Below are 27,616 nucleotides of genomic sequence, written 5' to 3'. Positions count from 1 at the left end.
GAAGGTGCATAAAAATGTATCTTTTTTACAGAATTTATCTGATAAAATCATATGGCTTTATAGGATCCGGACTGTCACTGGAACAATGTCAAGAGCAGACAGCCTTCCGGCCTCTGCACTTCATTACAGTGTTTTTCATATAGAAGATGCCACATTTGGGTCTTGGCTGTGACAGCAGGCCACCACAGACTTAACAGACTCAAACCAGGACAGGGAACAGCCAGTGAAATGGGAAACTTGAAGTGGACCCGGCCCCCCCAGCACAGACAACATGGCTTCTGGGGGCCCAAAAAATACTTCAGCCAGAAGATTGTACAGATTCCACTGTATGATGGAATCAACATTACTCCCACCAGCAATGAGAGGTGGGCAAGGGAACAAGGGGGGGGAAAAGCCACAGAACTGTGTCCTCCATTTCAACCAGGACGGCAGCTGTCATGAGAGTGACTCTTAGAGAAAGCTCAATCCCAGGCCACCGGTGGGCTGTCGGCATCTCACACGGACACTCACAAAGAGCCAGCTCCTCTCAGCTGCAGCAAGCCCCAAGGACAGAGACAGCTGGGCACTGCTAGCTGAATTCTGCTCCCTGCTGTTGTGGGGCAGCCTGGAGCACGACAGGAAGGCTCTCTGGCAAAGGCTGTGCACCATGTGAACACTCAAAGTTCACTGAAAAAGGGGAACGTGGCTCGGTTAAAAACAGAAATGCTCTGGAGCCCTTTGCCTTGATTTAGCCAATGCCCCATGGCCCGAGGGAGGGCACTCACTGCCAGTCAGCTCTGTGCTGCAGAGCCATGCAAGCATGGCGACTCACTGATCTGTGCAACAGCACCCAGCACAGGTGTGTCTGTCAGCTTCTGGCAGCCGGTAGGTGCTCTTCCTCCACCCCCTGGCGAGGAGACTTAGACCCACAGCCACAGGCTCCACACCGCAAAGCCAATGCCACAAGTTCAAAATCTCGCCACCCCACCCTTCTCTGCCTCAGCTCGGAGAGACAGGCTCCGCAGCAGGAGCCACTCTGACTAGCACACACGTTACACGCCACCAACAATCAGAGAGGATGAGAGCTGTGCTGAGCTCCTTCAGAAGGCCACTGGAGCAGGCCCAGCCTGAGAAGTCTGAGATGCATTGCCCCCAGACCAGGGAGCCAGCCCAATCCCCACCCCAGCATGCCAGTTAAGGAGGAACACGTTGTACTCAGTCACCAGAGGACCCCCTACACAAAAGGATTTAAACGCATGCTCCTGCTACGAGCCCTGCCTTCAGCCCGAAACTAGTTTAAACTATAGACAAGCATACAGGAAACAGGTACATCTTCCATCAGGTCATCCCACAAGGATACTGTACACAAGCCTGCCCTGAGTGTGTGCCAAAGGTGCTCGCGGCATTTCCCGAATCAACACTTTGTTTTTCTTCAGCTCTCCAGCAAAAGCCATAAACAGAGTGGAAACTTTATGTAGATCGGAGGTGAGGAAAGCAGAGACAGGCCTGGATTGGCTGGTGGAGAAGACGGTCCTTACCCCTGGGATGGCCTTCAGCTAGTCCCACTGGGGCTTTGTGCTGGGCCAATGAAATGGGAGCTGGTGTCTGTACCAGAGAAGGAGCAGCAAGGGGCTGGCAGCCCCTGTGTCTGCCAGTTAACCACTTTGGATCAGAAAAAGCCAGGGTGTCAGAGAAAGCAAAACTTCCAGTTCAAGGAAATTCCAGGAGACTCAACAGTGAAAGCTACGTATACGAAGTATTGTGTGCCGCTGGAGAGCCCTGCTCAGACCATGGCCATGCAGTACGGACATTGGCTACTTAGCTGCACAATACCCGTCACTGAGCATCTGCATCAACGGCACAAATTCCATCAGGGACTGCGGCTGACACAGGAACATTACAGTACTGGTTTGACACTGTGCAGGTAATATACCAACCCCACACTTCTAACGGCGAATTCAGGCACATCAGTCCTTTGCTTAAGCAGCCGGTATACCACGCTGCCAAACACGCCATCCTTGCCCAGGTTAACACACCTCCCATGATGCCTATTAATACTGGTGACCCAAGCGAGATGGGGTAGGAAAGGGGGAAACGGTCTTGTGAAGGGCGGCATGGGACAAGCGGATGACGGATCGGGCAGGCAGCAATCCCCCATACCTGTGCATGGTGGGACTGGCTGGAATAGATACAACAAAAGCAGCTGCTAGGAAGCTTGGCTGAGCAGGCAGGCGGTGAGCACCTGGAAATCATTTTCTAGTGACTGCCTTTGGCTGACACTGGAGTGATGTCACAATGCAGGGTCTTTCACAGGGACACCGGTAGGTTAGACCCAAATGGAAATTTAAAAAAACATCTGAAAAAGCCCACTATTAAAAAGTCATTTCATGACATTGAATGTAAAAGTCACAGAAAACAGGCAGGCAGATTCCAAACCAAACCGCTCTACCCCTGCAGTGTTTGCAACCCCAAAATGGCAGCCTTGAGCTAGTGCAGGAAAGCCAGAAAGGGAAAGTAACTAAACAATTTCCATTGCCCAAAGCCAAGTGAAGTATAGGAATACTTAAGTAGTAGATGAGGTTTTCAAAGGCTCCCTTTCACTAATCTAAGGGGGTTGTTGGTGACCATTGTAAAGGCTTCCGATATTAACTTGAACCGGATGGCATCCCTGGACATGTGGAAAGGGCAGAAGGGTCCCTGGAATACCTTGTAAGTCACAATGCTTCCAGAAGTGTAGCTTTGCTAAACTCCGGCTGCTTGGAGAGTCACAATGCCTCTAAGGTAAGGAGGTATTCAGGACAACTGCTCACAATAGGGTTTGGCCAGCAGTCAACTCAAGGATATGCCAACAAATACCAGGAGACATTAGATGGCTACTAGACGGCAAGGAGCACGATGGGTAAATCCCCCTCTGTGTGGCACCTTTTACAATACATTCTTTTAGGTAGCCTAGGCTTCCTAAGTCCCAGTTTGTCCATTGTTTCCTGATAGACCTTGTGCTATAGGGACAGGGCCGCGAGCTCATTGCACATCTCCACCCCAGAGGAGAGAAAACACAAGTTGGCACCAACTCTGGTGCTTGCAGAGTCCCCACGGGCTCCAGGAAGTCCCCGTGAACCACACTATGATATAAAATGATACCTTCCCTGGGAATAAAAGACTGGACAGGCGTGATCGCTGCCACCCCGCTCTGAAAGATATGTACAGCTTTCCCAGGGCACGTCGTTTGTTTCAAGTCTGAGATGGTGTTAAAAACAATATAAAAAGAGACACAGGTGACCCCCTCAATGCCCCGGGAGACTGGACTCCAGGCTCTGCAGATGCTCAGACATGGCAAGTGGAGACCATGACATTCCCACAGCAGAGTGGACTGAGGGTAACGTTGAGCAATGGGGCGTTCAGAGTCAAACCCCTAGTGATGGGTACGTTAGAAGTGTAGAGAACGACATTCTTGATCATTCTGGTTGCTGTCATTAGGTCTGGAGGATCCTGTTTGTGGGTCTGCTTTGCTGGTGCTGTAATCAGGTTTGGGGGAGGAAGGAATTTCCTTGTGAGGGTCCAGGCAGGGCCAGTTTGATCCTTCCTATCTGGGTGCATTATAGTAGGAGAGGGAAGCTGGTGTCTGTCTTAGGTAAGCATTGGGAAGGGAAGGGGGGGAAAGGTCAGTTCTCTTCTTGCTTATTTGCTCTTTGCCAGTGCTTTGTAAAGTGCAAATCCTACCACAGCCGTGATACTGGCTCCCAAGGCTACCCTGAGCCAGAAGGAAGCAGCTCCCAGGTCGGTGTCGTTCAGGTGACTGCAAAGAAACAGACAAGAAGCCATTCAGCGAACTGCACAGACGAGGGTCGTACAACCACACAGACACACACAGAGAAACTGTCAGCCCAAGAGGACAGGATGCACTTGGCCATGGGATAGATTCCTGTGGCCAGCCCTCAGCTTACAGAGCAGTAGTGCTGGAATAAGCGCTCTGCACTGGCATGACAACGCCATACCTGCAAAAAGTGCATGTACAGAGAGCCCCAGACCTAGCTCCTTTCAGTCCGCAGCTGACAACAAAGGGCCAGCACTTCCCCAGAGGACGGTGGAGCTAGCCTCACCCCTTGAGTAGAGCAGAGAACCTGTAAAGCAGCAGCAGAACGGGGGTGGGTGTGGAGGACAATTCCCCCCCTCCTTTTTTTTTCTTCTTAATTTGGAAAATTCAAAATTTAAAGAAAAAAATGTGCCCAGCTCTATAGCTGGCTCCAAAAGGGGAACCCGAGAATTGTCTCGAAATTTTGCAATCTGGAAATCTTTCACTGTCTCTAGGGAGAAAAGAGGAGAAGGGATATGGAGGACCAAAGGAAGCATTGTAAGGTTGGTCCTCGCCATCATCTGTGCACTGATCCCTTGGTAGCTCATCAGATCAGATTACAATGGAATGAAGCTATTCCTTTGCCCTTCTGAGTGCAGTTATGAATGGGTGGGATGGAAACAGGCTTTACCAACATGCTTTCTTCTTAGCAAGGGTATAAATAGCACATCATCATCAAAATAACTGGTACAAACCAGGAGTTCTACTTCTTCCTTTCTAGGCCAAGCTGCATTTACACCTTTCAACGCTGAGATCAAAATACATCAAACCCACTAAGGGCTGCTGAGACGTGGCAGTTACTGGCAAGCCCTAGAACAGCGTTTCTCAAACTGGGGGTCCCAACCCAAAAGACAACTGTAGGGGGGTTGTGAGATCACAGACAACATTACAATAATCTTTAGATCCTTTGCATTTCATTCCAAATGCTTAAACAGTTCACCCTTAATTTAGGGTTACTATACATTGGGATTTTCCCGGGCATGACCTCTGTTTTGGTCCGAAGGGTGGCATGGTATAGTATTGCTACCTTACTTCTCCTATGTTGCTCACGGCCTGAGCATGGCAGCTGCTGTACCCGCCTTCCCCGTGGCCTCTATTTGGGAACTTGAAATATGGTAAGCCTATATGTACAGTAATTTGCTAACCCCTTTTAATTTTTTTAGAGGGTTGGGGGGGTCCTCTCAGACTGAAATATTTTCAAAGCGGGGGACTCCATGCCCTGGAGGATCAAGGCCAGTAGTTGCCCACAGGACAGGTCGGTGGAGCCTGCCTGTCTGGAGTGCATTACAGTGCAGTTGCGAGGATGTTAAGCAGAACTGGACCAAGCCTCCCCATGCGAGTCAGCTTCCTGAGCAAGCCTGCATCATCCAATTCTATATAATCCAGGCACATCCCCAAGAAGGAGAGAAAAATCCATTATTCATACACTGCTGAATCAAAGAACAGCCAATCCCAGGGCCTCCATGATGCATGTTATTTACTCATACTGAATTTCCTAGATATATTAGGAATATTTAAATTTTAATATTGTGGAGAAAAAAGCAGCAGCGCTAAAAGAAAAAATGTTTACTAAATGGAGACCAACGAAAACATCTCATATCTGCTTATCGTTCTTCTAGTATCAACAATCTAATTTACTCCCAGTATGAGCTTTCTCCCTGCACCTAACTAGACAGGTCAGCTTCATTTTCTAGCTTCCCTCTACTAAAACAATGCTCTTACTGCAGGCAGTGGTCTATCCAGGAACTTTTCTAGTTACTTTCTTTTGCCAAACCTAAATATTGAGCCTAAATCTGCTTGACTGGGCGACCCATTTCTACTCCAGAAAGCAACTCTGTACAAATGGCCTCATGGGGCTCCATTTTACTGATCTCGGTATAAATCTGATCAGTTTAGGGGGAAAATACAAGACCGATTCGCCTGGGTCTAGAAATTCTCACTGGGCTCTTTCCAACTCATGCATCAACAATAAAGATCCTGCAATGGGACCATAGTTGACAATTCTGTTGGCGGTGCATGGGCTGGAATGGAATCCAGCTCTCTCCCCCAGAGCTGAGTTGGCTGTGCAGGGCTACACACTTATTTCAGTTTTTAAAAATAAACTTTGCTCCCAGGCCAGTGTGAACGAAGGTGCTGTTTTTACAGACTCGTTCTGCAGACCCTACTCACACTAAAGGACAGGAAGGCTGATCCTATGGCTAAGGCAGATCCGGGATCTTTTCTGGGCTCTGCCACTGACTTCCTGAAAGTGCTCTCAGGCATACCACGCTATGCCTCAGTAAGATGAGGACAGAAATACTTCCTTACCTCCCAGGCATGCTAGGGTAAGGAGCTCAGATCTGACAGCAATAAGCCATAAAATAAAAATAAACGGATGTATTTAAAGTGCTTTTTGGCTTAAAAGGGATCCTGTTCACCATCATCTAAGTGCCATAACATGGGCCTGAGCTGGTAACATTTGCAGGCTGTGTTAACATACACCCCTCAGTCTCACATGCATTCTGCCTGCCCACGGTCAGGCCGTATGCCTAGAAGAGTGCACTCTAGTGATTCAGAAAGAGTACTGACGGGAAGGCAGCTGCCGTGGCCAGTTTGGTATAGATGGTAGTGCTGGGCAGGCCAGGGCTGTTGCAGGTGAAGTAGAATGGTGGCGGCAGGCGATGCTTGTAACAGAACTCAGCAGGCGAGAGTCCATGCTGCTGAGTTGTTTCTGGCAGGTCTGACTTGGAGGCGACGAAGATGCAGGGAATTTGTCCATCCATGTAGTGTTGCTGTGTAGGAGACACAAAGGTCACGAGAGGGAGATAAAGGGAAGTGGTCATCACCCACTAAACATCGAGGGGAAAGGGAGCAGCAGAATCCAAAGCTGGGATGTGGCAGGGGTGGCCCCTGTGACGGGAAGGTCACCTTGCAGAACAGCAAGTGAGTTCTGTTGTGAGGGGGGCTCACCTGCAGGATCCCTGGTGGAACTGGTAGCTGTCATGGTGCCAGCACTAACAGATGGGACAGAGCAAGCAGGAATCCTCGGTATGGTACAGCCTGCCCCTCCCATTAGGATGCGGATTTCCTTCCAAGGGACTGGGGCTGCTGCTCAGGGGAGGACGTGATGCTTACCTTATAAATACAGGCGCAATAGTTGAAAGATTTGGGATCATTCACATTGTACATTAAGCAGGCGACATCGCACGCCGCGTCCGAGGCCTTCATGAACTCCGTGTCCACATCAATCTCATACAACTGGAGCAGAGGAAAGAAAAGGAAAGTGGCCCAAGAGAAGATAGCCAAGACATGAAGCCAGAAGATCACATGGCGTCTGGAGACTGTGGCACTTCTCCCACCAACGCACAGGTCACGCCAACCCAAGGCTGTCGCAGGAACAGCATGTCAGGGCAGCCGCTGAAGCAGAAGCCCCAAAGGCTGCTGTGATCTAGTTGCTACAGCAGAGGGCTGGGAGTAAGGACTGCAGCGACCTGCTCTATGACCCATGATGAGTCATTACCTTCTCCATGCCTTTGTAGGTGGTGCATATGCCACTCTCTAGAGAACACCCAAAAGTGGTTGCCTAGCAGAAAATAATCTTTAACTACAGGACAAAGCAAACAGCACTGGAAACCATGAGGATACTTCAGAATGGACTCTTAAGACCAGGGGTTGCATATTGGAGAGGTCTTAAATGCTGCTTGCATCCTCCTCATGACCATTTCCATTGAGACATCTCTAAGATCCCCATGAAGCCTTTCTGCTCTCCGCATGGCCAAGGAAGTGGCTAGTCCATCCTCGAGAGCTTCCCCAGTCTCCTGCTCCATGGGACTTACTATTAAATACTTTTCCTGGCCACTGACTTGGACAGTGTTGATTGCATAGAAGGACAGCTCTCCCGGGGACTCTCTGTGTGCCTGCAAGGAAGGGGACAACAGCAGTACAGCCATGAGGAAGAGAGAACGTTTACCATGGCTTGGTGCCTGTGAACATTGTCCCAAGAGTCCCCAAGTGCTACAGCAACCTGTTACTGGAGGCAAAACTATTACAGGGGAGCGGCTCCAGCACACTGTGCTTCTGGCACGTGAACAAAGCCATTCACAGCAAGCTGCTCTCTGAACCAGAGAGGATACAGACTTATTGAGTAAGCAACTATGAAGACTAGATGCTTCCTCATCCATTCATCCCAGGGAACGGGCAATTCCCCCAAAACCCCACAGCAGAGAGGGCCTCCTAGTGCGGGAAGCAGTGTGAGGAAGGACCCTGCTGCTCTGCTCCAGGAAACGAAGGAAAACTTAGGCTGAATATCAGGGGAAAACACCGTCAGTGAGATCTACCAGATCTCAGGTGGAACAGTCTGCCCACAAGAACTGGTGGGAGCCTCACAGTTTGGGACATTCAAACTAGTCGGAATAAAGTATGAGGGAACGTGCTGTAGGGAACAATCCTGCACTGGGCCAGAGGGATGAAGTAGATGAATTAATAGGTCTCCTCACTGATACTCCAGGCATTGGGCTCCCAGCCCTTAGTCAGTACATGCCCGGGACTGCTTTACATATGCACAGCGACACAGAAGGAGTTTGAAGGCCTCATCTTTTTAAGCTTCCAGGTGAGAGATAAGGGGTTTTGGGGGCAGGAAAGCATGCATACTCACAGCCAGGTTCCTCCCGAGGAAGGCCTGCAGAAACGCAGATTTGCCCGTGCCCCTGGGGCCAATCACTTTACAGAGGAACACATTCCTCTGGGTCTGACCCTTCTCCAGGTCAATTCTCTTCTCCCGGGTAACTGGAGTAGGGGATGCAGAGAACCCTGTGTTAGCACTAGGAAGGTGGGCACCAAGGGTCCAAGGATAGCAGAGGCAATGCTGGAGACACTGGAGGGATGACGTACCTGTGATTGCCTGTGTCTGAGAGTTGTGCTCAGAGAAGACGGGGTAGCCCAAGTAACCCAAGTACTCTAGGCAGTGATGGACATCCAGATAGGATACCAGCCTGGGGGATCCAAGCAAAGAGAACCCTGACAGTTACAGAGAACCCTGACGGAGCCAGGGATGTGCTAAGTGAACTGGAGTAAGGGGGATGGAGAGGGACTGCGCTTACGTCCATTGGCAGAGGAATCCATGCAGTGAAAGCAGGCCTTTATCAGTGGTGCATACCGTGTTGTAGAGTTCAGGTCCCCAGGGCACATAGGGGAAGACACTGAAGAAGCTCTGTAGTTCTACAGGTGAGAGGGCTCCGTCTCTGTCCTGGGAACACAAAGGGAGAGTTGATGCTTGAAGCGGGAGCCACCTGGAGACCCAGAGCATTATGGATACACTCTTGTGCACAGCTATACATGCCCACATGCTGGCTAATTATGCTGAAGTGATGTATTTATCCGGGCACAGCCAGAGCCCCATAGACTCTGCGATTCGGTAACAGCACACCCGGGTGAAGAAATCACTTGCTGCTGCAGAATTTTGCTCCCGATCAGCTTTCGCTGAAAAAAATATTTCTAATCCTTAGAGCTGCAGAGAGCCCCTCCACAACGGGAGCCACCTGTAAACAATGCAACCTTGTCTTCTTGAGTCTGCAGAAAGCCTGAATCTGCCTGAAACTGACATCTATCCAGTGTGAAACGGACATCATTCTTCAGGAGTGCAAACCCTGAAGCCTAGAGATGGTAACTTCACTGTCAACAGCTGTTTCACTGCTGATTGTTTTAGCAGAAACACCCAGCCCATGTGCTTACCCTACAATCCCCAACTTCCTTCCACACTTTTTCAGGGGCCAAAAGCTCTAACTGCCCATCACTCAGCTGCCAGCTTTGCCCCAGACAGCTTCTATGATGCAGTAACACACTGAGAATGGAAAATGCAGGAGCAGTGTTACACAGAATTGAATAACCAAATAAAGGGGGAGACGAGCGATTGGGCTGTTTGCCTTCAGGCTGAACTCAAGAAAACCCTCCTTTTTAAAACACGTAAAGGAAACTGCCACAGAGTTATCAGTTCGCCACACTGGAGTGCTGCAGATTTGAGGCTTGGCCTGCTTCAGAGCGCACAGGGGCTTGGGTATTTATGCAGCGCACAGCACTGCGGAACTGGAGCATCACGCCCCAGATGAGTGAGTTGCACAGAGGTGGCACGCTCTTCTCTCACTCTTCAAAGAGCCAGAAAAGAGCAAAAACTGCTTTCTTCCTTCTCCCCTCTTTGGGCCTTGTGCTCTCCCCTGATGGCTGTCTGGTATGTGGTCATTTATAATTGTTCCACTGCTGTGGGCCAGCTGCCAAGGTGGCTTTGTCTCCAATTCCTAGTAGCCTCCCCTTTGTCACTAAGACTTCACTGTTCGAGGATGGGCACTATCATAGGTTATGGCTGTGTGCTCTCAACAAGCTGTGTTGGTCAGACAGCTGGCTGCCATGCTCTGCACCAGCTGGAGTTTCCAGAGAGTCTGGTTTAACTTCTAGCTACGATGCATTGCAAAATATCCTCTGTATCCAGAGGTCACATGCATGCGACGAAGATGCTTTCTCTGGCCCTGGGCTGCCTTACCCTAATCCCCCCAAGGAAGGAGAATGCAAGGACAACAGAATAAGCAGATGGGACTGCGTGAAGAGCAACTGCAAAGATGCCCCTGTGAGCAAGAGCGCAGAGTCAGCTAAGCATGTCTGCGAGACTGTGAGGGTACTCGCAGTGGGATTGGACAGCCTGACAGCCACCTGCCTCCCCACTCCCTGCGAAGCCCAGTTCACCTTATCGTGCTTCTCAAACATCCGCTGCAGAAATTGGTATCCAAAGTGATTGAGCTCCGTGGAGCAGCCCTGGGGCACGCGGAACCTGCAGGGAGGGAGAGAGAACAAGTCAGTGCAACCTGTTAACCAGGCACTCAGGGACACACTAACTCCCCCACTGGGGACGTCCACTTAGACTTCTCTTCATTGAACCTGGTGACTAGCACAGGAATCGCTATGGCTGCCCAACGCCATCCAACAGCCCATGGCGGGGGGACAACACAAAACAATTCCACGAGAAAGGAGGATCTGGCCCATGGTCTGGATCCTCTGAACAGAGCCTGTTGCAGTAGTTTTCACTGGCAGCATGCACCCTCAGAGTCAAACAGGCCAACCACCTGCACACAGCTCCAATGGGCAGGCAGAGGAGACCTGGGTCAGTGGAGTCCAAACAGCCAACTTCCCAAACACCAACAACAGGCGAGGCCAGAGTGCATCCCCTGGCGCCCTACTATGGTTTTAAGAGACTAGCTCCCAGCTGACTATGCCTCATCTTGATCCCAGTGGCCTGGCTGCAATCTGCTCCATTTCAAAGCAACTGGGCGCAGTCTGTGGGCAAGTTGCTAATGCAGCCCTCAGTTGGTTATGTTTGGGTGCCCCTGATTTACAGAAAAAAGAACAGGAGTACTTGTGACACCTTAGAGACTAACAAATTTATTTGAGCATAAGCTTTTGTGGGCTACAATGAGGTGGGCTGTAGCCCACGGAAGCTTATGCTCAAATAAATTTGTTAGTCTCTAAGGTGCCACAAGTACTCCTGTTCTTTTTGCAGATACAGACTAACACAGCAGCTACTCTGAAACCTGACTTACAGGAATACAGGATTCTTCCCTGGGCCTGGGATGCTTATCTAAGTTGGGGGGGCGGGGGGAAATGCTGCTGCAGCCCCTTCTGTGTTGATTTTGCTCTGTCATAAGCTCCACGTGCAGTATTCAGCAAGAGACAGAGTGGCCGTGACAGAATACACCCATTTTCACACCCTACACGCTAGTGCAATAATTTTTGTGCAAGGCATGTCTTGTGAGGTATCATTTGAAAACTCAGTTTGCTGGTCAATATTGTCCTGTTAAAAAAAGTGTAGCAACACTATGTGACGTTACAAGAGTTCCCTGTATGAAGTTCTTAACACATGTTCCAAACCCCACAGCCCCACCCAAACTGAGGCTGGTAAACAGGTCTGTCCTCAACAAAGGAATGTGTGCTCTGCTTCATTTGCATTTAAGCAGGGAACAGAGTTATCACGCAGGACAGAAAACGAACAAAGCTCCAACAGGTGAGAAAAAGCCAGTGAGGAACATCCTTCCACACAGACAGTCTCCTAGTGCCCCGCTGGAAATGTTTTTCAAGAGAGGGACTGAAACTAGAGAAAGGAGGGACAAACACCCCCACAAGAGACCCTTCTTCTCTCTCCCTGCACCTGGAGCGACAAAGGAAGCATTCGTTGGACTCTGCGGGATGGGTCCTGCCCTACAGGGTTTGGTCAGTAAGACTGCAGAGGGCATGTTGTGAGAAACTTTGCTTGAATCTGGTATCATTTGTTAAATCTGGTATTAAGAAAGGTGTTATCTTGATTTTTCTTGTAACCATTTCTGACTTTTATGCCTCATTACCTGTACTCACTTAAATCTCGACCTGTAGTTAATAAACTTGATTTTCTGTTTTATCTAATCCAATGTGTTTAAACTGAGGTGTCTGAGTAACTATTTGAGACAATCAATCAGCTGGCATATGATACCCTTTAAAAAATAACGGACTGAAAATATTGTGTACTGTCCAGGAGAGGGCTATACATACATTTCCTGGAGAAATCTGGGACTGGGGGTGTGCTGGGGTCACCCTGCAGTATAACCCAGGCTGGTGAGAGCTGGAGTGTAACCCACGTGTGGCTGGCATGCTGAAGCTATACACAGACACTCAGGGCATGGCTTGCATGCTGGAGACTGTCTGGGAGCAGCCCAGTTGGGAGCTGCTTCAGCAAAACATTGTAAGGCACCAAAAGTTGCAGGGCAGGGATGACACAGTCTCCCACTAGCCTGAATTATACCCTGGTATGTCACAATGGTGCTTAAGTCACAGTAGCTCCCCTTCCAATGGTGAGAGCCCTGTTATACCCCCCACGAGCCCTGCTGCTTTAGCTATAGGATTCTCTAGCTCACAATACAAACCCTTTCGTTAGTTTGGGGGCATGACAGGGATCAGAGAAGAGGAGGCAGCTGCAAAATCCAGCTGAATACTGAGCTGACGGTTTACTGCTCCAAACAGTTTTGCTGAGAGAGAACAGACTTCAAAATCCCCTTAGTGATTTCACTTGAAAGTCACAGTCCAGGTCCCATTTGTTCCCCTCTGTGGGCACCAATGGAATCAACAGTGCCACTGGGGTTAGTGGTCTGTCAGCCCCCACATCCTGACTTCCTAGACAGGCCAGTGCAGGGGCACTGAGCGTGACTCTGCCCTTGCGAGAGAACTGGACTGGGTGCTGTGCGCTGTCATCCGGTTGGATTTCAGCTCCTGCCGCGCCAGACCCACTGGGAGTAAAGGAGAACCTCACTGCTCAGAGACCACACATCGTTGCAAACGGTCAGTTAGGACGGAAGGGAGACCCCAAGCCTCCTCAGAAAGGAATATGGTGGTTGAAAAGGAAGGCTCATCGAGATGGCTCTGAGCCGTCTCCCTGGGGGACCCCATCCCCAGCCTGCCAATCCCTCCCCAGCATCGGAGACGATGAGCCCTGTACGCACAGTGGGTAGAGATAGTCATCCGTCAGCTCCAGCTCATCAGCATAGCCAAAGCGGCGCAGGATGGTCCAGGTGGTCTCGTGCCGCCCCCTCTGGATGAAGAGGGTATTGAGGAAGAGGAAGCCTGTGAGCAGAGAGGCAGGGTCTCACCATGCAGACAGCGCTATGGTGCAATGGAGCAGCAAGCTCCGCTCAGCCCAGCCAGCAAGGTGCTTCAGCACAAAGTCAGAACAGGACGTTCCCTAAAGAAGCCTTCCTTCCTCTGGGAAAGCGGGGCCTTGAATCAGGCGGCTCTGGGGCTCTAGGCCAAGCACCAGCTCATCCGAGAAGATGCCCAATGAGCTTTTTCATTATGGTGTGTGGGCCGGGGTACAAAACCATGGCCCATGCTCCTGAAGATCTATTGCCGTCCTTCTCTGCCCAGCAAAACGCTTGTCTCCCAGCTGCCAGAGGGGAGAGTGGCCAGGAACGGAGCAAGGAGACAGTGACACCAACACAAAAGCTGCCCGCTTCAGTTACCGTTTAACGTCAGGCCATTGTCCTGCACCCCATCCGTGGTGTTCTTCCACACAACTGTCTTCACGTCTTCCAGGGCCTGGGGGGCCAGGGGATTCCCGAAGCAAGACTTCTACCTCCGAGAGAAACAAGGGCAAGGTCAGGAAAGCCCCTTGCCAGCAGAGAGCCTCCCTGTCTCTTTCCAGCTCTCCAGAAGGAAGGGAAGGAATTGAAACCCACTCCAGAGCCCTCCCCTGTTAATTACTTCATTTCTCTACTCCAACTAGAAGGCCGCTTCCCAAGAGCTGCCAGACTCTTGCTATACAGGTACCTATGCACACCCTGGGACTCCAAGCAAAACCTGCCACTGAATCACAGGGAGACAAACTCCACTCACCTCATGGATTGCCAGCTCTGCCTTATTCCTGTTACATGAGTCCCTACTCCTCAGTCAATGCAGCAGAACTCCTTGCTACTCTCTAGGGGTATCCTGCTTCACACATCACAGAGCAATCCCTTCCACAGCTCTGCTTGGCCCTGCTCACAGTGTGTGGGCATGAAACCCTTCTCTAGACAGATGATCAGATACACAGATCTCTGTGTGCCAGAACACTAGCTGCTGGCATTCCCCTTTGGCATCAAGGACCAGGAGTCCAAAAAGGTCTCAATGTGCCATGCAAGGGACTCTCTCTTTACCCTGGAGTTAGAAGAAAGTAGGAATCAAAGAGGCTTTCCAGAGAACAGGCAGGAGGGGATGTGTGCAGCTGCTGTAGGTAACACTACTGGTGAAACAGGAGCAGTGGTCATGGTGATATCACAGCCCAGGGACAGGGGACCCCCTGGAAATCCAAGCGCTAAGGAGTCTGTACCTGGAAGTAGTTGAGCTCATCATCACTTAGGATCTGGTTGTTATCCTGGTCTGAGATGTTGAAAATCCGTGTAAGTGCTCGTGCACACGTTGGTCTCAGCTGTGGGTATAATGAGTCATAGTGAAAAGCACACGAAGAGGTTGTCTTCAGCTCAGTGCTCCCTCCCACAAACCCACCTTCCGAGGCTTCCTGTACTGGCTCAGGGCAACGGTCCACCTAAACCAGTACTCTGGCTCTGACAATAGCCAGTACGAGCTGCTGCAGTGGTAGGGGTAAGTTGTGAACCATAGTCAGCCCACATGGGAATTTTCTTCCTCACCCCTGTCAGTCAGAGGCTGCTTGTGCCCTGAACTATGAAGGTATGCCTCCCTTCCGTGTGACCCCCTAACATAACCGTGGATGATCTTGTTATCCATGTAAAAGTCCAGTCCTTTTCAGAGTCCTCCTATGCTCATGGCCTCAATGACATCTAGTGGCAGAGAGTTCCACTGGCTAGCCATATGTTGCACAAAAAAGTATTGCCTTTTCTAAACATTAAGATGATTTGCCACCTTTCAGTGTCACTGAACATCCCTTTGTTCTTGTACCATTGGAACCAGGTGGACAGAGGTGGCTGGTTTCCCTTCTCCACACCAGTCATTCGTCTGGATACCTCCATCAAACCCCTCACTATACAGTCCCATGCTTTCCACACACTCTTCTCTGGGGAAGCCTTCTCAGGGCTCCGAATCACTCTGTCCCCTGCTGGGGCTGGTGATGGATCTATTGTATCAGTGCAGCATGGCTCAATGTGTACAAGAGGCACTTCTGGGTGAGAGACTCACCAGGGTGTGCTTCAGCTTCCCTACAACAGCTGTCTAGCACCCCATGAACTGCACCTGCGGAGGAGGGCAGAGCGCACACAGCGAGTTTAGCAGCAGAGGGGGAAGACTTAATTCTCTAACTCCGCTGAGAGGAGTGGCGCCTGTCGGCTGGCAGAGCACAAGGAGAATCAGGCAGCAGTTAAGAACAAGAGGCTTCACAATCATGCCAGAGGACTGAGGGTGTACAGGCAGGATATGGAAGGTTACTGGGAAGTGCGTGGATGCCTGGGAGGGAGAAGAGCAAGGCTGACTGGAGTTCAGGGATGGCTTCGATTACCTGTTTCTCCTCTGGATCGTACAAGGGGGCTGTCGGGTGCAGAACCGCTTTCTGGGCATAGTAGAACAATTCAGAGATATTCTTTAAGTTCTTGGCCGAACACTAGTGCAACGACAGAGAAAGGGACCATGAGTGGACATGGCCTGGGGCCAGATGGAAGATGGAGCTGAGGGCACAAGAGAGGTGTGAGTTTCAGCTCCAGGCAGGTATCAGATCAAGGCATGGACTGAAGTCAGTGACAGTTACCAGGAAACAAACCGAAAAGGGAAATTCCCCATTTACATGTTGGTTTCACTTGGCCCATTTCATGCTCCCAGAAGCCAATGAGAATTCTGTCATGTTCCCCTGTGGGCTCAGGAGACTGGATCCCACCAGGGCTGGGCTAAGGCTCTTTCAGGGATCAGTGTTGAGAAGGCAGATCCAAATCAGGATGGAGAATGTTCCTCCTACTCACTGTGGTGACAGCCCATGGAACCAGGGACAAGGCCTCTCGTTAGTAATTAACATTAGAAATTCACAGGGATGGACAGCCCCCTTTCACTAATCAAAGTACAGTGCTCTGGTTTCCCACCTCCACGCAGGTCTCTATCTCAGAGAACTGGTTCATGATGGGCAGGATGATCTCCATGGAGCTCCCAGACTGTAGGTCAGACTTGTTTCCCACTAGGATGATTGGGATTCTAGGAGGGAGAAGAGATGAAGTGTCATGGAGTGGAAAGACAGAGGCCAACGCAATTCCCATCTGGGCTCCCACATTGCACATGTGCTCTTAGGGCGGCTGATGAGAAGAGCACTCAAAGGAACAGAACTGCCAGCCCCCTGACTGCTCTTCCACCTCCAGCTGCTGGAACCAGGGACCGGATCAGCCAGAACAACCTAGGCTGATGAATACATCAGCAGGACTAACCAGACTATTGGGCACGTGAGACGACCTTATGTCCAAGCAACCCACGGTTAGCTTAGGCCTCTGTGGTCCTGCGCTGACTCAGCAACTCACTTGCTCCCCTACATCGGGAATCATCTCACCAGCAGATCCTCTTGCCTCGGTGGCAGCAAGACCCTGAGAGGAGGAAAAGCCTCCAGAGTCTCCCCACCTCTATCAGATGTGGGGCCCATGAGCTGGCCGGCCGTTCCCTAATACCGTGTACTGCTGTTCGCAGGAAGCTCCCAGGCAGCACCAAGCTATTTTCCCTGCAGGATCTCCCAGTTCCCAAGCCCATGTCAAACAGCCAGCAATCATCAGGCTGTACTCAAGTGCTTGTGTGCCCAGCCAACACACTGAGCAATATGGGAGCAGGACCCAGAGCCGGTCCATTGCGCCACTGGCACGCCCTCTTCCCTACCGGACTCCAGAAAAGCTGTGTTTGGTACAGTACCTGGAACCCTTTTCAACTCCCCCATTCACCAAGGGAATCCACTTTGTCCGAATCTGAAAGGCAACCAGGAGAAAGCCCTGTTAGAACAGACTAGCCACTGCTGTGAGTGACAGAGAAGGTGGGGATGTGGCGTGTGCACTAATTGGAAGCCAGCGGGGGGCTGAGGCAATACAACAATCTCGTCATCACAGCCCATCTGCTCCACGTAACCCACAGATAATCAGAGTGCATGTGACAATAAACAGGATGCAGGCTGCAGCCCCGAGGGTCCGAGGCCAATTCCTGGGGTGGTGGGCTGGCCGTGATCCAATGTGGGTTGCACCTGGAGTGGGCAGGAATTGCTCTGTCTGATGTGATGGAGTCCCATCGTGTCTGAAGAAATCCCCAGCACTCCATGCCCTGAATCACTTTAGGAACTGCCTGTGGCTGATAATGACGAGGCGCTAAGTGATGGCTCTGAGCAAAAGTGGCCTGGCTAATGACCAACTCTTGGCAGTACATTCCCTTTGCACACAGAGCTGGGGAGATGGGGCTGGGGTGGCATGTCTTGGAGACTACAACCAGCTAGCAGCTTCAGCAAGAAGCAAGAGCAATCAAATTACCCCCAGAAGCCCCAGCTTGCATCTGAGAAGCGTGTAGTGCTCCATGGAGAACATGGAACAGGGCAGTGTTGGGGCCATGGTCTGTGGCAGATCCCTTGGGGACAGGAGGAGGCAGCAGAGCAGAGTGAGGCCAAACACGACTCTGCAGGTCAGAAGCACACAAGCCTGGAGTCAGCCCATTACCTTCTCAATTGTGGCCTCCACGGTGACATCGTACACCACGCAGACCACGTTGGCCTGCAGAGAGAGCAGCAGGGTGAGCCGTGGGTAGCACTCCAGAATGCCCATCGCTCAGGCATGGCAGAGGTTGTTCTACCCGAAGGCCAGCATGTGCCACAGACAATGCTCCTCTCCCAGTGTGGAGAAGACAGGGCCCGGCCCGGGCATGGTACAGCTCTGTTACCAAGCAGACAGGCCTCCCACAAACAGCCAGGCAGGCTCACCACTGCCCTGGACTTTGTACCAACGCCCGCCCGCCCCTCCCTGCACACCCCGCCACACCCATACCAAGAGAGGCTGCCCCGCAGGCCGTTCGTAAGCTCTTGAGAAGCCAGATGATCTTAACTGAACAGATGCCGCCTGTAATTCCAGCTGCCAAAATCCACCCTCGGCACCAGGCCGGAGCTCCGATTTCATTACGTGTTGATCTTCAGTGAACCGGCTGCTGCTGAAAGGCAACAGCCCAACAGCCTGACACGGTGTCACTCACAGTCCAGCCCAGAACGTGGCCCTGGCAGCTTCCCCGCCCCCGCATCCTCATAATGGGACTCAATTCCTCTCTGGGAAAAGCTCCTTCGAGGAGGCGGGAGAGGAGATCAGCTGCAACTGGGCAGCCGTACGAACCCCTCAACCAGCCCTCTCTGCTCAGACTGCCAAATCGGCCAGCTAACGCCAATAATGAGGGTGGATTTTACAGCGTGGAAACTTGCTCTCTGGGAACTTCAGTGACACCCTGATCCACAGCCTAGCAAACAGCCGCAGATGGCACTGCCTTGCTTGCCGCTAGCCTGGGTTGGCTCTGAACTGGGGACAGACTCCATAACCAGCACCTTCCCCACCTGGGGCAGAACCCCTAATCCTCACCACCACCATGTGATATACCCCACATAGCTCCCAGCCACTGCACTGAGCCACTAACAGCTTTTCCACCTACTTGTTATGTTTTGCCTGGGTCCCCGCCCTTCCCCTCCAATCCCACCATGACCCCCGCTTCAGATAGCTTTTAAATAAGCAGATGGGCAGATCATTGCCCCTTTTGGGAGAGAGTTTATTCCTAACCCCAGAAAGACACAAGGGTTTAAGGCAGGGTTTAATGTAACCCACTTTAAGCCTCTTGTATACACCCTTGCTCTGGTGGGGTTGAGGGAGCAGGTTCACACAGCCACTCCAGCTTAGTTCCTTCCCCATGGGATCTCCGGGCTGGAGAGGGCAGAAGGCTGAGCTCAAACAAGGATTAGAAAAGACGTCCAGCTGTATTAGACATAACAATGGGACTTCCCCCTCCTGCCCTCACTCAATCTGCCAGACCTGCCAAGAACTGCTAACAGCTGGGTCCTGTCCACTCTTCTGGGGATCATCACAGATTGCTCACCAGAAGGTTGCTCTGATGATCAAACCATGCCACCTTGCCCACGCCCGCAATGCTCCGTCTTCTGCCTCTCCTGAGAACCCCCCCCCCCCCGGCAATCACTTCAGAAAGCAAGAGCACTGACCTTGAGCTAGCTCAGTGAGAAGAGAGAAGAGGTTACGCAAACTGTTAACAAACCACTACTCTTGAGATGGCCTATTGCAGAGCTCGGCGACGCTGATGGGCAGGCTGCCCAGGCAAAGAATCAGACTCCCTGACTTGCCATCTCAAACCCAGCTGCCCCAACCTCCTTTCCTCACTCACCTTGGCGATCTCCTCCTGTAGCTCATCCTCTGTTTGCTCCGATTCTGAAAGGGAAAAAGGCAGAGTCACCCGGCTGCCGCCACCTGCTTCATGACAGCCACGTGAACTGGCAGCACAGCACAGCTGGGAAGGGGCTTGGGCACAGTGTGGGTTTTGGTGAGGACGGAAGGAGTAGGAAGAGCTAGAGGTGAAGCAGTGAAGGTGCAATGGCGTGCAGGAGGAAGGGGCCCTACCTGAGTAGTCCACAATGTGGGTGGGGACTTTCTCAGGTGTGACGTCGGCTGGGATTGTGATCTCCTCTGCACGAGGGGGCACCTTCAAAACAGACAGACACAGTCAGCGGGGCAGCATGAGGAGGAGCAAGCCCCAGGGGCAGAGCATGCAGGGTTTGAGGGAGGAGACAGGCAGATCTATGCTGAATACAACAAAGAGGAGACACACAAGACTTCTGTCACCCTAAAGACGCAAAAGAGGAGGGGTCAGGGACTACATGAGCTTTTGAGGCTCAGCACTATCCCCTCTGAGGCCACAGCATATGCCTCAAAACAGCCACAGCTCAGGAGTGGGAGACACGGGATCAGCCTTGCTCTCCTCCAGGAGGCGCTCCCTCCTGGGCAGATCTGGGCCCATCAGCACAGAGAGGCTCAGGAGGAAGCTAGCCCAGGAGTGAATGGACATGGAGAGTGGGCGTTACTTCCCAGCCTGTTGATCAGCTAGCAGGAGTAATGCCTGACTTCTTACTCAGGGCTACTCCAGTGCTCACATCTCAGCCCAAGTTCTGCTGTGGCTCCAGGGCAGGGGCCAGTCGATGTTCTGGCACAACTCACTATCAGCCTGCACTGTGCACCCCACTGGCTCTGCATTAAAATAATCTCCAGCTTTGGTGGTGTAACGTGGAGGGAGAGGCTGAAATGGCATTACACTTAATGCCCAGGGGAGCCCCAAACGGGGCAATTCTACCTTCTCTTGCCCAGGAGAAGAGGGGACATGGAAGGGCAAACCTTCCCCTTCCTGGCCTGCAGATAAACCCCTAAGCACTTCCATCACCCCTTAAACCTTACACAAACATTGACTTGAAGCACTGACCTTCCAGCAGCCAGGGAAGAGCATTAAGCCGATTAGCTGGGCTTTGCTGTGGAAATGGGGCAGGCATTTAGATCTATCCCACCGAGCTGCAGCAGTGCAAGTGTCACTGAAGGCCAGCAAGGGGCTGAGGGACTTACACCATCTGTTCCACGACAGGGGGAGATGCTGGCCATTTGGGCTAATTGTGTTTTCCCTTTCTAAAACAGCCCACGCCCTGGAGCTGGAAAGGGCTCTACAGTGCATGAGGGCAGGCTGGCTATTCTGCATTTCACACAGATGGCTGCAGCTCAGGGATCTCTGCATGTAGACAGAAGAGCAGAGAACACTGACCATTTCAAGGGACTTTCCCAGCTGGGCCAGAGACAGCAGCCTGAACTGCCTTGCTAGAGAGGACACATTGCAGCTAGGAGGTGGAGGCGGGGACAGGGACACTGCTTTGTGCTGACTAGGGAAGCATCTTCTAGTGGCCAATGTATGGAACAGAGCAGACAGCTGTTCAGGTGGGCTGCTCATTCCAAAGGCCCAACAGCAGCAGGCTACAGAGAAAGGCCCAGGCACCCTAGAGCACAAGGGCAGGCTGCTCTCCAAAGCAGGACTGCGGTAAGAAAACCAAGGGGAGAAGCCTGCCTTTCAAACGCAGTCACACCCCCAGAAAGGCAATGAAGATTTTGCTGCTCCAAGATCATTCTGCCCTGGATAGTAGAAATGAGCCTGTTAACGCTGGTCTCACATCTAGAGGCTCTGCTGGTCTTTGGCCCATGACAGACAGGCAGACAGACATTCACCCTCCCAGGAAGACCAGGACACATTAAAAACCCAGGAAAGGCAAACCACTCCTCGCTCACCTCCTCAGGGAACTCCTCACCCACTAGAGCCATAATCAGCGATGTCTTCCCCACCCGGGCTGTGAGAGAAAGAAAGGCAAGAGGTTCAGGCTGGACCTTTGCAGGCCTGGCATTTGGGAATGGAGGTGGCAGAACCATCAGATACTAGGGACTGAAATCTGTCCAGGTGGCAAAGCAAAGGGGTGGGAGGTTGGGGCAAAGAGATGAAGGCAAATTCATTCCAAGCCCAGAGGCTAAAGGGTGAAATTTCCTACAACCACTGAAGGTCACAGGCTCCCTTTAACATTCATACCCATCCTTAAACCTGAAGTCCCAACTGTTTTGTGAAGCAGAGAGGGAAATCAGTGCCACATTACCACCAGGGCCCCCCACCAGTAAATACCATAGCTTCCTATCAGTAAACGGTTCAGAAGCTAACCACGCTTTCACACACTCCTAACTTCCCAGAGCATTTGCTCTTTGGGGTGCAATTTTCTCTGCTCAAGCTCAGTCTACGGGGAATCTGTTTGGAAAGCTTGAGGACAATCCCACCAGCTATTTTTTTGAGTTCTGAGAGCATGACAAAGGTAGTTCCTTCATCATCATCATCATGTTCCTATTACGCCTCTGGCGGTTAGGGCAGGGACGAAGCTTCTCTACTCCTCACTGTTTCTAGCAAGTCTTTCAATGGTTCCCCAGCTGTGCCCCAGGTTTTTCAGCTCAGCTTCCACAGCTCTTCGCCATGTTGTTTTTGGGTGGCCATTGCCTTCAGATGTCCATCTTATTGCTACTCTGGTGATGGAATCAGTTTCCATTCAAAGCACATGACCAATCCAGCTCCAACGCCTCCTGGCAATGACGGTGCTCAGATCCTCTTGGCTGCACTGTGTCAATAGATCTTGGTTTGAGATTGTTCTGGGCCAAAAGATATAGAGGATTTTTCTGAGGCAGGCTGTATGGAATGAAGATAGTTTGGACATGTCCTACTTTCTCATTCCCCAGCATTCTGCACTATAAAGTAGTGTTGAAAGTACGCAGCTCTGATAAATCTTGAGTTTGGTTTTGGTGGTGTATTTTGATGATTTCCAGACTGTATTTAAGCTCCTGAAGGTGTTCCTGGCTTTACTGATTTTGTTCCAGATGTCCTGGCTTGTTCCACCGTCCTGGCTGATGGTGCTGCCCAAGTATGTGAATGTTTCTACACTGGTGAGAAAATAATAATCCTCTATCTGTACTGGTGATGGTGAGGCAATATTAACGGTCATGATACCTGTCTTATTGCGGTTGATTTTCAGTACAATTTACTGACTGAATGCGTTGAGTCGAGTTGTTTTTTCTTGTATATATGGGGTTGGGTATGTGATAAGAGAGTGACATCATCTGTGAAGTCCAGGTCTTCAAGGAATGAGAAGGGTGTCCATTTAATGCCTCTTGGCATGTCTTCTATTGTATGCCGCATTACCCAGTTGATGGCAATGTTGAAGAGGATTGCAGACATGACATACTCCTGTTTTGACTTCAAAACTGAGCTCACCGTGATAATACACAGATAAAAGTGTGATACCATGCCAGTTATTACAATCACTGAGAATTCCTTTCTTTGGTATCTTCACTATAACCCCATTGGTCCACTTATATAGCACTTTTCCCCTTTCCCAGACTGATGTAAATAGAGGGGCCAGGATAGATGATGCTAATTTAGGATTTACCTTGAACAATTCTGCATTCAAGTTATCCTTGCCAGGAGCTTTCCCATTTTTTAAGGATTTGATGGCTTGAATGATCTCTTCGTTAGGGGTGTCTGTGTTGATATCAAGATCTTCTGCCTCCTGGATGTTTGCTTCCTCTTTAGGTGGCTCCCTGTTCAGCAATTCTTTAAAATGCTCTGTCCAGCACATTTCTTGTTCTTTTTCGGTTGTTCGTACATGTCCTTGTTTGTTCCTGATGAGAGTGTTTGTTGGTGTCTGCCATTTACCACTGATAAGTCGTGTCATTTTGTAGACAGTTCCTAGTTCACCACAAGCAGCTGCATCCTCTGCTTGTGTTGCCAGATTATCAATATAATGCCGTTGGTCTGCTCTCACAAGGCGTTTGACTTCCCAGTGTGCCTTGCTATACTTCTTGTGGTATCTGTCCTTTAGCTTCTGGGATTTTGTGTCTAAAACTTTTTTCTTCAGGGCTCGTCCGGTTTCTATGACATTCCATGTGCTGGGCGTGATCCTCTCCTTCCTTCTCTTCTGCCCGTAGCCTAGCCAGGCTTCACTGCTCTGTTTTGCTGTTACTTTGTCCCACTTCTTGTTCATCTCCTTAATAAGGAGGGGAATTTATATGGATGGAAAGAACTAGATGGGAGAGAGCTTTACAAAGGTGGGGGATTACAAATGGGGTCACCAAGAAACAAAAAGGTCAAGGGACTTGCCTGACATTACACTGCAAGTTGGAGCAGTCAGGAATCAAACCTAGATTTCCTGATAGTTAGCTTTGTGCCACTAGACCACTAGAACGCAATCGTCTCCTGAACAGGCCGCACTTTTTTAAAAAGAAGCTCCGAACAAACAATAAAAACCGAACCAGAGTGCTGCACCTTGCAAGATTGAAGAGCTAAGTGTGGAAAAAAGGAATAAAGTTATTCATATTGGAAAAAGCTGCATGGAGCCGGAACAGTGAGGAATGTCTACATTGTAATTGCACACGTCCCAGCTGAGATGCCTGTGTGCACACAGCTCTGGGGGCTGGTCCGCATGGGGAATTTACCAGCAGACCTAGAGTTATACTGATTATACTAGAGTTATACTAGAGTTATACTTAGAGTTATCCAGTTATACTGATCTGACTTCCCACGTGGACCCACTTATTCTGAAGAAGACAGTGCCTTTCTCCAGATTAATTTACAACACTTTCAGAATGACATAAAATAAACTGGAAAAGCACTCTTTCTGGAATAAGAGTCTCCTCATGGGGAGCTAGACAGGTAGAACTAACAGCTGACTAGCAGTACAATTGTCTTACCAATACAATTATACCAGGGAATGCCCCCATGTAGACAAGCCCTGAGGTGCATCTCTGAAACCAAGGTTAAAAGACATCTCTTGGCTCGAGCCTTCTCCTGGCCTTCACATCCGGCCAGGCCCTCAAAGCCCTCTTGCCTCCTCACACCTAAGGTCATATTTTTAAAACAAGGGACTTTTGACCATTTTAAGTCTCCTATGTGGTAGGAGTCTACATCCTAGAACACGCTGGCTCAAGGATTATGGGCAAGGATTGAATCCTTCTGCCATTCCTTTCCCTAACCCACTCCCCGGCTGGCACTGGGTCCCATGGCTGAAGCCCTAAAGCAAGAACCATTCTTGTTAATACTGCCTCTGTGAAGAGCACATGTACAAGCAGAATGCTGGGGTGCTGCGATTATTTCCCCTGCTCCTTGCCCCTCTTTCTAAAAAAGGGAAATGCAATGCCAAAACCCAATGGAACCCCACTGACGTACATTTCAAACAGGGAACGTAAGGTTCTTAAAGTCATGTCCATCCACCCCACTTCACACATTAGAGATCTTTCTTTTCTTTGGATCAGTATAACAATAAAAAGGGGGCACCTGTCCAGGGCTCTAAGTGCTGTTGTCCCACAGGACAAAAGTAAATACAAACTGCCAGTGGCGCAAAACCTGCCCCGTCCTGGTGGGCAATCTAACAACTCCATCCAAAGCCACCCTCCGCAGCGCCGCATAAAGAAATGTGCCTTGTAGAGCATGTTCTATCACCAGCTTCCCATCTTTAAAAGCGCGGGGGGATCCCTGCTCACGCACCTCTGCTGAACACAAACATGCCACCCGTCATGATAGGGAAGGGACATATTAAGTAATCTAAGCATTAATGGAAAATCCAGTGTATGTGGGGTCAGTTACTGTTAAAAGCAAAAACAGGGCCAGATCCCTAGTCAGTGTAAGTCTGTGTCACACCTCTGATTTCAATGAAATGAGGCCAGTTTACACTAACTCAGGATCTGGTCCCCCAACTTTTGCCGGTTACCAAACTTGTAAGTGTTTTCCCACTGAATTCAGCAATGCAGACCCAGCACAGCAGCAGCCCCCTCCTTGGGGCTGGTCAATGGGACATCCCAGACACCCTGGCAGTCATGGAGGGAACAGGAGGGACTTTGGATGTTGCTATGTTTCATAACTGGGGCTAATTTTACAGAAAATTCTGCTCCTGGCAGGCTGGGCTCCTCTGCCCTAATTCACAAGGCAATGGTAAGTTAATTTCTATCAGCTAATTCCTTCCAGATATAGGCCAAAGTAGGCAGAATGGTCTAGTGGTTACAACACAGGCCTGGGGTGCAGGAGAGCCAAGCTCCACTCCCAGCTCTGGGGCTGATGAGCAGCATGACCTTGGGTGAGCCCCTCCCCTACCTCTGCCTCAGTTTCCCCAACAGATCAACAGGGATGACAACTCCCACATCCCACTCTCAGGGGAAGTGTTCATCAGTGTGTGGAGTGTGGTACAGGGGCAGAAGGGCTCGCTAGGAACAGCCCTGAGCCCAGTCACCCAATTCCCCCCCGTCCAAGGAGAGAGGGTCTCTTTCCTCCCTGCCAGTCCACCGTTTCTTCAATTCCAGCCTCCTGCCTGGCAGGAAGCAGGAGGAGGGAGAGGAGATTGCCTGCACCCAGTATGACCTGCATGGATTTGATCTCTCTGCACGAGGGGGGAAGGGTTCACTCTCCATTACCCAATCTCTCTGCAGGGAGTTCTGCCCCCATTACCCAGCGTGCCCCGGGGGGGGGGGGGGCTGATCTCTCTGCAGGCAGGGGGTCTGCCCCCATTACCCAGCGTGCCCCGGGAGGGGGGACTGATCTCTCTGCAGGGAGTTCTGCCCCCATTACCCAGCGTGCCGCGGGGGGGGGGGGGGGCTGATCTCTCTGCAGGCAGGGGGTCTGCCCCCATTACCCAGCGTGCCCCGGGGGGGCTGATCTCTCTGCAGGCAGGGAGTCTGCCCCCATTACCCAGCGTGCCCCGGGGGGGCTGATCTCTCTGCAGGCAGGGAGTCTGCCCCCATTACCCAGCGTGCCCCGGGGGGGGGCTGAACTCTCTGCAGGGAGTTCTGCCCCCATTACCCAGCGTGCCGCGGGGGGGGAGGGGGGCTGATCTCTCTGCAGGCAGGGGGTCTGCCCCCATTACCCAGCGTGCCCCGGGGGGGGGAGGGGGGCTGATCTCTCTGCAGGCAGGGGGTCTGCCCCCATTACCCAGCGTGCCCCGGGGGGGGGCTGATCTCTCTGCAGGCAGGGAGTCTGCCCCCATTACCCAGCGTGCCCCGGGGGGGGGGGCTGAACTCTCTGCAGGGAGTTCTGCCCCCATTACCCAGCGTGCCGCGGGGGGGGAGGGGGCTGATCTCTCTACAGGCAGGGGGTCTGCCCCCATTACCCAGCGTGCCCCGGGGGGGGCTGATCTCTCTGCGTGGGGGGGTCTGCCCCCATTACCCAGCGTGCCCCGGGGGGGCTGATCTCTCTGCGTGGGGGGGGTCTGCCCCCATTACCCAGCGTGCCCCGGGGGGGGCTGAACTCTCTGCAGGGAGTTCTGCCCCCATTACCCAGCGTGCCGCGGGGGGGGAGGGGACTGATCTCTCTGCAGGCAGGGGGTCTGCCCCCATTACCCAGCGTGCCCCGGGGGGGGGCTGATCTCTCTGCGTGGGGGGGGTCTGCCCCCATTACCCAGCGTGCCCCGGGGGGGCTGATCTCTCTGCATGGGGGGGGTCTGCCCCCATTACCCAGCGTGCCCCGGGGGGGGCTGATCTCTCTGTGGGGGGTCTGTCCCCCTTACCCAAGCTGACCCTGCAGGGGGAGCCGAGGCCCCTCCCACTCCCCTCAGTTGCCCTCCTTTACCCAGCGTACCCCGGGATCCCCTCCCCCCCCGGCCGCCAGGGCCCGGCTCTTACCCTCCCCCACCAGGAGGATGCGCACGTCTCGCTTCATCGCCGCCGCCTCCTCCTCTCCCGCGCCGGGGGTGCCAGGCCGCGGCGCTGCCCC

General features: G+C 51.7%; 1 protein-coding gene across 2 annotated transcripts; it reads right to left on the bottom strand.

Annotated features, from left to right (window-relative positions):
• RHOT2 (ras homolog family member T2) lies at positions 1-27,616 on the bottom strand. Of its 2 annotated transcripts, XM_084641824.1 has the most exons (19): positions 27,526-27,616; positions 21,622-21,680; positions 19,924-20,005; positions 19,691-19,734; positions 17,983-18,036; positions 17,198-17,250; positions 16,393-16,501; positions 15,822-15,923; positions 14,682-14,780; positions 13,837-13,945; positions 13,321-13,441; positions 10,544-10,628; positions 8,911-9,056; positions 8,702-8,802; positions 8,466-8,596; positions 7,648-7,728; positions 6,947-7,069; positions 6,401-6,603; positions 1-3,775 (listed from the first exon to the last, which is right to left on the bottom strand). In XM_084641824.1, exons 1-19 carry the CDS (start codon positions 27,560-27,562, stop codon positions 3,658-3,660), a joined length of 1,857 nt encoding a protein of 618 aa, XP_084497950.1. In that variant the 5' UTR covers positions 27,563-27,616; the 3' UTR covers positions 1-3,657. The 2 variants fall into 2 exon arrangements, with proteins under 2 accessions (XP_084497950.1, XP_084497951.1); XM_084641825.1 differs by lacking the exon at positions 17,983-18,036.

Source organism: Lepidochelys olivacea, assembly GCF_965140295.1.
Source record: "Lepidochelys olivacea isolate rLepOli2 genome assembly, chromosome: 10".
NCBI lineage: Eukaryota > Metazoa > Chordata > Testudines > Cheloniidae > Lepidochelys > Lepidochelys olivacea.
Note: the sequence above shows the minus strand (reverse complement) of the source record. Positions and strands in the feature narration are given on the sequence as shown.

What these genes read in the sequence shown, in the direction of transcription:
- RHOT2 (XM_084641824.1), bottom strand. Translation starts at nt 27,562, where the DNA reads ATGAAGCGAGACGTGCGCATCCTCCTGGTGGGGGAGG. An exon ending in CATCCTCCTGGTGGGGGAGG is followed by an intron (nt 21,681 to 27,525) that starts GTAAGAGCCGGG and finishes TTTCTCTCACAG; the next exon opens with CCCGGGTGGGGAAGACATCG. An exon ending in GATGACTATCTCTACCCACT is followed by an intron (nt 10,629 to 13,320) that starts GTGCGTACAGGG and finishes CCCTCCCTGCAG; the next exon opens with GTTCCGCGTGCCCCAGGGCT.